This window comes from Galeopterus variegatus, unplaced genomic scaffold, assembly GCF_000696425.1.
Source record: "Galeopterus variegatus unplaced genomic scaffold, G_variegatus-3.0.2 Scaffold284, whole genome shotgun sequence".
NCBI lineage: Eukaryota > Metazoa > Chordata > Mammalia > Dermoptera > Cynocephalidae > Galeopterus > Galeopterus variegatus.
In genome coordinates, this window is record NW_007726395.1 from 401,250 (window position 1) to 412,226 (window position 10,977).

Sequence of the window (10,977 nt, forward strand, 5' to 3'; positions counted from 1 at the left end):
CCGGCCGCCATGGGGACGGGACCCGGCGTCTCCGGGCGCCAAGCGGCCTCCCGGCCGGGCCCCGGACTGTCCTCCCGGGACTCCGAGCCCTCTTGGGTTAGGGGTCGTGCCTGCGACGGTGGAGGCCAGGTACGGGGGGCGTGGGCTGGGTCCCCGCCCTCAGTCGCCGGGCCCTGCGCCGCGAGGCAGGGACAGGGATCGGCGCGGTCCCTAAGGCGGGGGAGGGGCCCAGAGGACCGACCCCCAGCCTGGGCGGCACACCGTGGGGGCGGGGGACCTGGGGCCCGACGTGTGTCCCCCACCCCTGTGACCTGGGAGGCCAGCCCGCCACCAGCCCCTGGCCTTTTGTGTCTGGGGCTGCCTCAGGACACACCTGCGGGTCCCTGGCCCGCGCCGGCCACCCCTCCCGCTTTCCTTCCTCTGCCCTGGGCCTGCCCAGGACCCCTCCTACCACGCAGGCCGCTCCTTCTACCTCTGCTGTGGCCTCAGCCCTTGCAGAAGGAGGGAAGACTGGCTTCTGGTGCCCCATCCACATGGGGAGGCCTTGAGCGGACTCCCCGTAGGGTCCTCCTTTGTTATTCCTAAAGCCACTATCTTTGGAAATGCAGTGTAACCTTGCAGTTCAGGCCCGGGGGCTCTCTCCTCCCTTGGGTTGAGTCCTGGGAACTTTGGCCCAGGACCCTGCTGCCTGCCCATCCCCTATTGGCAGGGGTGCTGCTGCGCTCAGAGGTGGACATGGTGGGCAGGCACAAAGCCAGGGAGGGGGCACCCGGCTTTAGTGCTGGGGAGACCCTGTTTTGGGGGATGTGTGTGAGGAGGGATGGGGAGCAGAAACTGCACAAGGGGGCTCTGCCCACCCGCCTCAGCCTCTCAGTTGGGCTCATGGTTCTTCCTGGGAGTTTCCAGGACTTCATCTTCAACCAGACCTGCTCTGAAACACCAGGTTCAGATCCTGGGCCTGGCTCTGGGCGCTGCAGCGAGGTCAGAGGCAGATGTGGTCAGCTAGGGGCTGGGCGCTGGCTCCAGTCAGTAGAAGCAGTTGTAGCAGCAGCTGTCATGTGCTGGTCACTAAAGGAGGGACGGGGCAGGGGGATGGGAGGTGGAGGCAGAGCCTGGGCTGAGGATAGCGATAGTGGAGCGGTTTTCATACTTTCTTTAGCAGTAGATTAAGTAAAGACAGGAACCAGAAACCAGGAGCCCCTCACCCCTACTTCAAGCCCCGACAGCACAGCTGAAGACCACTAGTGAAGGGCGTGGAAGTGGCGGATGCCTGGCAGTCAGGCTGCCATCAGGAATCTGGGTCATAGTGTCCACAGCTGCCTGCCCAGAGCCCAGCTCCACAAAAGTCAGCTCCCCTCGAGCAAGTGGGCCTGCTCAGTCTGCCCCCAACTGGCTGCCGTTTCTGTGCCCCGTTCCCTTTTCTGTGTGATGGAGTAGAGAGTCCCAGCAGCCAAGACTGTGAGCATCTGACTGATGTCCTACTGTCTCCATAGCCCCCGGGCTGACCCAAAGCCAGCCTCCCCCGCTGGCATCTCCCTTCTCAGATACCCAAGAGATGGTGTGGATGTGGTTAAAATCTGGGGTCTGGAGCTGCACACACTGGCTTCAATTCCTGGCTCCACTGGCTATGTGACCTTAAACAAGTTGCTTAACTTTTCGGAACCTCGCTTTCCTCTTGTGTAAAACAGAGACAATAATAGCCCCTACCTTGTGGGATGATAAGGCTCTCAGTGCAGTCCCAGGGATGTGATGGCCACATTCTAAATGGAGCACATGCTTTTTCTGGCCGCCTCCTCCCTTCTGTCGCTTTCTCTGCTGTCCAGGCCATCCTCACCCTGTCATCTTGGAAATCTCTGAACAGGTTCTGCCCAGCCAAAAACTCTCCACTGCCCTAATTATTAAGTTAAGCAAATATTTATTGAGTGGCTAGGACTGGAGATAGGGCAGGGAATCAGACAGACGAACATTTCTGTCCTTGCAGGGCTGAGGAGGTGTGGAGGCATCAAATTAGAATACGCAGACTGTCAGGTGGTGGGAAGTGCCCGAGAGAGAAAGGAGCAAAGTTGGGGACAGAAGGGCGAGAAGATGACTTTGGAGTGAAGATCTGAAGGAGGGCAGGGAAGACAGGGAGCTAGACGTTTGCTATCTGGCTGAAGAGCATCTCAGGTCAGGGACTAGCAGAAGCCAAGGCTCAGAGGTGGGAGCTCGCTTGAAGGAGCGTGTCAGAGATGGCCCAAGTGGCCAGCAGTTGTAACAGAGTGACCCGAGATGGGACAGCAGGATGGGCGGTCACTGTATGGGGACATCTGGGTTTTAGTCGGAGTTGGGTGGGCACTGTTGGAGAATTTTGTCTAGGTATAATATGACTCCTCTTTGGACAGGGTCCACTCTGGCTGTCCATGAACAGAGGGGGATGGCTGTGAGTAGAGGCTGGCAGAGACCAGTTGTGAGACCCTTGTTGTCATTCAGCTGAGAGGTGGCTGGGGCAGTGGTGGGCTGAGGCTCAGCTACTGAAGGTGGAGCCAACAGAATTTTCAGACTGACAGCCTGGTGGGTTAACAGAGTCAATGGTGACCCCAAGGTTTTTGTCCTAATGTAGTAGTTTCCTGGGGCTGCTGTAACAAAGTAATACCAACTGGCTCTAGAACAACAAAAATCTATTCTCTGTGAGATCTGGAGCCCAGAAGTCTGAAGTCAAGGTGTCAGCAGGGCCACACTCCCTCTGAAGGCTCTAGGAGAAGATCATTTCTTGTCTTTCCAACTTCTGGTGGCCCCAGATGCTCCTTGGCTTGTGGGTGCATCACTCCAATCTGTGCCTCCATCGTCACACAGCCTTCTCCCTGTGTGTCCTGTCTCTGTGTCTCTTCTCTTATAAGGACACCAGTCATGTGGTTATTCTATACTTCATACTTTATGATTACACACTCCAGTGAGTAAATCTTAACTAATTACATCTGCAATGGCCCTGTTTCCAAATAAGGTCACATTCTGAACTACCGGGGGTAGGACTTAATGTGTCTTTTGGGGGGGGGCACAATTCAACCTATAACACCTAGCAACGAGATAAAAGCTGCTATTAATTGAAATGGAGGGGCTGCAGGGAGACGCTCAGGAGCTCAAGTGTAGACGATTTAAGTTTGAGATGCTTGTTGGAATCGGAGCAGAGGGCTGGCTGGTTAGCTCACTAGGGAGAGCGTGGTGCTGGTAACACCAAGGTCAAGTGTTCAGATCCCCATACTGGCCAGCTGCAAAAAAAAGAAAAAAGAAAAAAGAAAAAAAAATCCAAGCAGAGAGCTGAGGAGGTGGGTCCAGAGCCGTGGGAGAGGGCCCGATGGGAGATTTAACTTTGGGAGCCCTTGGCACACAGGTAGTGTTTCAAGTCATGACAATAGACCAGTCACTAGGGAGTTAATGTAGAAAATTCATAAAGTGGGAGGTGGGGAGATGGGCAGGAAGCAGCGGAGGGGACTGGGGTGAGAGAAGAACGGGGGGCCTGGGCCCTGCCAGGGAGGAGGCTGCTGGGAGAGCCACCTGAGTCAAGTTCGGTGGCTCGAGCCTCGTGTGGATGAGGGGCTGAGGGAGAACAGTGAACTAGAAAGTCTTCACAGGCAGCCATTGTGGGGACATCGACTTAGACAGAGGTCATCAGTGTATGCAAAAGCCCCTGAGGGTGAGATTACTGGGGAATAAGACATTTCAAAGTGTCACCCCACAGAGGACTTACTAAATACCAGGAGGAAAAGGGACTTTATAGATCCCCAGATGATCTGCTATCACGGGCGCACTGACAAGAACACAGCACCCGCTCTGTGGTGTCCCTGCCCACATGCTCAACTATTTGAGGACCACCAGCTAAATCCACACTGCCAGACTGTTGGCTTGGATGCTTCAAAAATGTCAATGTCGGGCCAACCCGGTGGCGCACTGCTATAGTGCACCGCTTGGGAAGCGCGGCGGCGCTCCCGCCGAGGGTTTGGATCCCACATACAGACCGGTTCCTGCTCACTGGCTGAGCGAGGCGCGGGAGCAGCACCGAGGGTTGCGATCCCGTTGCCGGTCCTGGTCCGGTACGGGGGTGACACTGAGGGTTGCGATCCGTTGCCGGACACGGAAAAAGACAAAAAAAAAAAAAGAAAAAAAAAATGTCAATGTCACGGAAGACCAAAAAAATGGGGAAAAAAGACTAGGGAGTTTATTTTTTTTCTAGCAGCTGGCCTGTATAGGGATTTGAACCCTTGACCTTGGTGTTATAACGCTGTGCTCTAAGGGGAGTTTATTCTTAAAGGGGTAAATAGACACAACCAGATGCCATGTGTGAACACTGATTGGATTCTGTATGGAGAAAAAATCTATAAAGCACGTTATTCAGTTGGGAAAGTGTGCATGTGGATTACAGATAGACTGTCTACCAAAGTTCAGTTTCCTGAACACAACTGTCATAAGGGGTTTTGTAGGAAAAGGTCCTCGTGCTGAGGCGAGGTCATGATTTCTGCACCAGGGGAGGGTGAAGAGGAGGAGAGACAGAGAGAGAAAGCGGATGTGGCAGATGTTAGCGACCAGGGGTATCGATGTCATTGTGCTAGTCTTAGCACTTTGTGTTCGTTCGAAATATTTTAAAATGAGAATTGGGAGAAATAAAGAGAATGGGAGGAGAGAACTAGGAAGTTCGAGTATAGATACCTGTTTTACAGACCTTAGTTGTGAAGCAAAGGAGGGAAACAGCCATGGCTAGAGGGTGAAGGGAGGCCAGGACGGAGAAGCGACAGCATGTCAGTGTGCTGATGGGAATGACCCGGTGGAGGGGAGACGATGTAGCGTGGGGAGAAGGCAGACCTGTCCCTGCTCCTCCCGCTGGAAGGGCACATCTGGGAGGAAGGACTGGCTCAGACTGGAGCAGGGCAGTTCATCCGAAGCCCCTGCAGCCCCCTGGCAGGTGGGTGTGCATACAGGTGGGAGCTCACAGGCCTCCTTCCAATGGCTTCTGTTTCCCGGGAAAAGAAGGAAGCAAAGTAGTCAGTGGGGAATGAGTTAGGGGCGGCCTTTTCAGGTGTGGGACAGAGAAGATATGAAACAGTTATCCGTGAGGATGGGGGAGAGTAGATGGGGCCGTATGGTAAACTGAGGCTCAGGTCACCAAGCAATGGCCCAGGCACCTCGTGGCACTGATCTTTAGGAATTGGGTGGAGTCTGCTGTTCAGGGCCCAGGCAGGCCATAAACTGAGGGCAGAAGGCCTGGGCAGAGAGGGGTGGAGGGGTTTGCCAGAGCTCAGGGTGTCCTGGTTCCAACACTGAGCTGACAAACTGAATAGCAGCCTCAAGCTTCTTTTGGGGGGTCCCTTTCTCCCTGTGCCCCAGGAAGAGGCTCTGGTAGCCCCAGCCTTGTGGTTAGGGCACAGCTTTGCTTTTCTCTGCATCCATAGAGAAGGACACAGAGTAGGTGCTTGCCAAGTGAACTAACGAGCCTGAGGCACCCTGCAGGGAATGGGTGGTTGGATGATGAGGGGCAGTCGGTGCAGGCAGCCAGGAGCCCCACCTGTGCACTGCAGTAGTCTAGGTGGCAGGTATGCCTGCCTGTGGCCCTGTGGGGCCCAGCCCGACCCACCTCCCCATCCTTGCCCCACAGGTATGCCACCACGTGGACTGCCAGCAGCTGCATCGGCGGGGGCCTCTCAACCTCTGCGAGGCCTGTGACAGCAAATTCCACAGCACCATGCATTATGACGGGCATGTCCGCTTCGACCTGCCCCCGCAAGGTGAGCATGGGCGGGGGGGGGGCCCAGCCTGGCCCCTAGAGCTCCTGGGACAGCTCTGAACCCCCAGTCTGAGGGGACAGCATTTTGGTAGCTGTTGGAACCGTGATAGGGCCACCAGAAACACAAGAGTGGACTCTAAATAATGAAATCCAAGTATGTTGCAGTTCCTTTTATTCCACAAGTTTTTTTAGCAAGATTACAAATCGGGGGACTGTGCCCCACATTGAGGGCAGGCCCGTCTCCATCGGGTGCCGTGTTCTCTTTGCTGGTTCTCACCTGCCGCAGTTGCCCCTGTCCCTGGCCTCACAGGGAAGTCCCTTTCTTTCCAGCTCTGCTTATCCTTGGGGCACATCCTCTAAGCCAGGCTGTGGGCCTAGCGAGGTAGTGTGGGGTGGGGACGGAGGGTGGATGGCCAGGTCAGCAAGAATTTGTAGCCGGAAACAAGAAACCCCTCCTGCTGAATAGGGACCTGGCCCAGGCCCCCCCCACCCCACCAACTGGCTGTGCAGGGGTGGCGGGGCTCACTAGCTGATCAGAAGGACGAAAGGACTCTCCCCCTCTGCCAGGGCCCCCTGGGACTTCAGGTGTGTTCGCAGCAGTGGGGGAGGGGAGACCTGAAAGACCCGTGCATAGACTTTGGTCTCCACTTGCAGCAATCCCAGAGGCAGGGCTTCATCATCCTTATTTTATAGACAGGCAAACTGAGGCCACAGGTGGATTTGTACTGAGGGCAGAGCATAACCTGGGCTGTCATCCCAGGGCCCTTGTGTCCTTTTGGGTCTGGGGGGAAATATATAACAATGACTGAGCTCCTTGCCTCGCAGAACTGAAAGGCTCTAGCTACTTGCCGGGGGGTTCCAGGGGTAACAGCCTGCGGTCCCTTTGGAGATGGCTGTGTTGGAGGGATAAGGAGGGGCCAGGAAGGAGGCAGGCACAACCCCTCCCACTTTTGTCCAAAGGCTCTGTCCTGGCCCGGAACGTGTCCACCCGGTCATGCCCGCCACGTACCAGCCCTGCAGTGGACTTGGAGGAGGAGGAGGAAAGCTCCATGGATGGCAAAGGGTAGGTGAGGGATAGGTGGGCCGAGCAGATACCTGGAGGGTCCCAAGGCTGGGTGTCAGATCACAGATACGGGGACCAGATGCTTTGGTGCCTTCCCCCAGAAGGGCTCATTGGCAGACCCCTCCCCACCCCTGATCCCTTGAGGTGGAGCCCCTGGGCCAGCCTCCAGGGTGTCTGGAATCAGACACAGACACCTGACTAGGTCCCATTGGATGTTACTCCTATACTGGCCACCAGAGGGCGCACAACCCCATGCGGGCCCGGCCAGATGCACCTGAGTTACTTGTCACCCGGGGTGAGTGACGGGTAGGGATCCAGCCAAGGCCTCCCCTCCCTCACATCCCACCCTGGTGAGGGCCCACCGGCACCCCAAACCTCTGTCCTATCTGCTCCCCTGCAGGGACCGGAAGAGCACAGGCCTGAAACTCTCCAAGAAGAAAGCAAGGAGGAGACACACAGATGTAAGGAGCCCCCAGGGCTGGCAGATGGGGGCTCCCAGACGGCCCCTGCCCCTCCCAGGCCCTTTTCTTTCCCCGAAGTGGGGTCTCCCTGCTGTCATCCCCAGGACCAGGGATGGGGTCTGCAGTGAGTGTCCCTCCCTGCCATGCTGCCCTGCAGCCCAGCGCTGCCCACCTTAGTCCAGGTGGGGGATGCTCCAGGAGCACCCGGGGTGGGAGGGGCCTCCCCGGAGGAGGAGGGGTGGAGAGGCCCCTGGCATTCTCTTTCCTGCTGGATTCCCAACGTGGACCATAGGATGCGCGATGAGGGGTGGCAGTGGAGAAGCTAACGGCCCCGTGTCCTCCCAGGACCCGAGCAAGGAGTGTTTCACCCTGAAATTTGACCTGAACGTGGACATTGAGACGGAGATCGTACCAGCCATGAAGAAGAAGTCGCTGGGGTAGGGCCTGGTGGGGCTGAGGGCAGTTGTGGCCTCCCGTGTTGGAGACTGATTTTCTGCAGGTGTGACCATTTGTGTCTGTGTAGTAGCCTGTGTATGAACAAGTCCCCACCTGTGGACAGACCCGTGCGGGTGTGGACCATGACAGGGTCTGTGCACCTTTGCATTCCAATCATGTATGCAGGGCCTAGGCCTTGGTGTAGGCAGGCGTGTGATGGGTCTGCCCTGGTGTGCAGATGTGCCTGTGTGATCCTGTGTGTGCCTCCCTTTTCTGTTGTGAAAGCAGGTGGAGCTGGGGCTCTGGATGGGGCAGGGGAAGTGTGACTGCCCCCGTAACACACATGCCTCCTGTCCTGGGGGCAGGGAGGTGCTGCTGCCTGTATTTGAAAGGAAGGGCATTGCGCTGGGCAAAGTGGATATCTACCTGGACCAGTCCAACACGCCTCTGTCCCTCACCTTCGAGGCCTACAGGTTTGGAGGCCACTACTTGCGGGTTAAAGGTAAGCAGCAGGCTGCACAGGCAGGCTGACAGGGTGGGGTGGCTGGGGCCCAGCTGAGCCTCCGGGAGATGGGAGCCCTTCCCAGGCTCAGGTTCCCATTGGCCCTGGCCCTGAGCAGACTCATTACCATACAGGTGTCTTTGCTGGGTGCTGGTGGCGGGTGCTGGCAGGGCGCGGCTGCGGGGGAGGGCGACAGGCCTTGGTTTGGATCCTGGAGGGAGAAGGGACTGGGCCTCTCCTCCACCAGACCTGGCGCTGAGAGACTCTTGTTGCCCCACACGTGCCCCAGCCAAGCCAGGGGACGAGGGGAAGGTGGAGCAGGGTGTGAAGGACTCCAAGTCCCTGAGTCTGCCAATCCTGCGGCCGGCTGGGGCCGGGCCCCCGGTGCTGGAACGTGTGGACCCCCAGAGCCGCCGGGAGAGCCTCGACATCTTGGTGAGGAGGAGGGGCTGTGTCAGCGCTGGGGGTGGGAGGTGTCCAGGCTGGATTCTCAGCTCTGGGTCCTTCACTGCCCCTTCTTGGGGCTTTCATTTCCTCTTCTGGGCAATGGGACTGCTTGTGAGACTAGGGGACCCTCTCTGGATCTAACCATATCTCAAGGTGATGGGCCTTGTCTCTGAGAGTCTTGTAGTGCCCAGGGGGTCAGTGCATGTGTATGTCTGAGTGTGAGGTGTGTACATGACTGAGCAGACATGAGAGCATTTGTGCTGGGAAGTGAGAGTGTGTTGTGGGACCCCTTGGGAGGTGTATTTGTACGTGCATCGGAGTGTGTGCGCTTCATGCTTGTGACTGGGGACTATAGATAGTCCAGGTGTATCAGTGTCTGGACCTTCCAGCCTCCAGTCATGTCTGGGTCTCAGGAGAGGTGGCACCCTAGGGCAGGGATGCTGAGACCCTTCCCCATTCCAGACTGGCCTGAGGTCCTGCAGATGGGGGTTGGGGGGTGGCTGGCCTTGACCATCCCTCCCTGGCCAGGCTCCCGGCCGCCGCCGCAAGAACATGTCAGAATTCCTGGGGGAGGCAAGCCTCCTCGGGCAGGAGCCCCCCACGCCCTCCAGCTGCTCTCTGCCCAGCAGCAGCAGTGGGGGCAGCGACAGCTGGAAGAACCGGGCAGCCAGTCGTTTCAGCGGCTTCTTCAGCTCAGGCCCCAGCAACAGCGCCTTTGGCAGGGTATGTGGCCTTGTGGGCCCTGGGGCAGGGCAGCTGCTGGCCCTGCCTCCTGCCCCTGACCACATGTTTCCTTCCAGGAGGTGGATAAGATGGAGCAGCTGGAGGGTAAGCTGCACGCCTACGGCCTCTTCGGGCTGCCCAGGCTGCCTCGGAGGCTGCGCTTCGACCAGGACTCCTGGGAGGAGGAAGGGGACGATGAGGACGAGGATGAGGACAACCCCTGCCCGAGGCTGGAGGACAGCTGGCGAGAGCTCATCGATGGGCACGAGGTGAGTACAGTCTGCAGCCCTTCCCTCCCTCCTTGCCTATGAAAGGGGGACAGTCCTGCAAGGACCCAGTGTCAGGATGTTCCGTGGCACAGCACCACGAGGCTGCTGTTATCGTTAGTGCACTTTGGGGAAACTGAGGCTAGGTGAAAATGGTGTACTGCTTGGCTGCTTTAGTGGCAGAGAAGGGCCTAGAACTTTGGCGTCTCAACTGTAATCTGTGTGATGGCAAGGGTGACCCTGGCCCTCTTGAGATCTCCATGTCCCCACTAGGAAGTTGCATGCAAGGTTGCTCACCCTCCACTGGCCATCCCAATACACTCCAGGGCTCCTGGTTGACCCACCCTGTCCTCCTTCTAGAAACTGACCCGGCGGCAGTGCCACCAGCAGGAGGCGGTGTGGGAGCTCCTGCACACGGAGGCTTCCTACATCAGGAAACTGCGGGTGATCACCAACGTGAGTGTGGGGTTGCAGTGGTCCTAGTGGCCACTCCCCCTGCTTGCCCTCATGCTGTCTTTCTGAGTGGCTGAGCCTGAGCCTTTGCAGAAGGAGCAGGTGCCCAGCAGTGGAGAGGGGGGCGGGAAAGTCAGAGATGGGCTGCACCGGCAGGAGGTGACCCCACAGGCACCTGGGAGGGGCTTCCAAGTTTGCCAGGTTAAGCTGAATTAACACAGTTGAGGCCTCCTTCTTTCCCTCATCATTCAACGGCTATTTCTGAACCCCTGCTGTGTGCCAGGTGCCCAGCAGCCCACACCTAGGCAGGATAGAGTGGGTAGGCCCTGTGGGCATTTCGACTCCAGGAGGGGAGCACCTGTCCTGGGCTTGGAGGTTCAGGGAAGTCTTCGTGGGGAGAGGAAGCACCGTCTGAGGCAAAACCCGGAGGCTGGGCCAGGGTAGAGGGGGAGGAGAGAATTCCAGGCGAGGCCAGGCTGCAAGGCCAGTCTCCCCAGGGCTGCCCTCCAGGTGGGGCCAGGGCAGGGTGACCCCCACGTGGGCTATGGGGGCTGAGCCTTTCCTTGGGGCTCCCAGGTGTGAGGGCCAAAGGGTACACCGTCTTTATCCCTGGCTGCTCCAGGGCCTCCCGGGAAGAGGAAAGGGTAAGGGAGAGCTTGAGAGTCTGGGTGGGGGTTCTGGGCTGGGACCCCCTTCCCAGCTGTAGCATCCCTTGCCCCCACAGCTGTTCCTGTGCTGCCTCCTGAACCTGCAAGAGTCGGGACTGCTGTGTGAGGTGCGGAAGGGCCTGGGCCGGGTAGTCGGAAGGGGCGGGGCCCACTAGTGGTGGGGCGGGGCCCACCGGTGTGGGGGCGGGGCTCACCGGGCGGGGGTGG

General features: G+C 58.1%; 1 protein-coding gene across 3 annotated transcripts in view; it reads left to right on the forward strand.

Moving 5' to 3' along the window:
* PLEKHG5 (pleckstrin homology domain containing, family G (with RhoGef domain) member 5) overlaps window positions 1-10,977 on the forward strand; it is a 45,751-nt gene that overhangs the window by 29,791 nt on the left and 4,983 nt on the right. For all 3 annotated transcript variants that reach the window (XM_008567000.1, XM_008567001.1, XM_008567002.1), the window contains exons 3-12: window positions 5,624-5,753; window positions 6,713-6,815; window positions 7,216-7,276; window positions 7,622-7,713; window positions 8,077-8,213; window positions 8,503-8,648; window positions 9,189-9,383; window positions 9,461-9,652; window positions 10,010-10,105; window positions 10,827-10,877. In XM_008567000.1, the coding sequence (XP_008565222.1) occupies window positions 5,624-5,753; window positions 6,713-6,815; window positions 7,216-7,276; window positions 7,622-7,713; window positions 8,077-8,213; window positions 8,503-8,648; window positions 9,189-9,383; window positions 9,461-9,652; window positions 10,010-10,105; window positions 10,827-10,877 (1,203 nt within the window). The remainder of the gene's footprint in view (window positions 1-5,623; window positions 5,754-6,712; window positions 6,816-7,215; window positions 7,277-7,621; window positions 7,714-8,076; window positions 8,214-8,502; window positions 8,649-9,188; window positions 9,384-9,460; window positions 9,653-10,009; window positions 10,106-10,826; window positions 10,878-10,977) is intronic.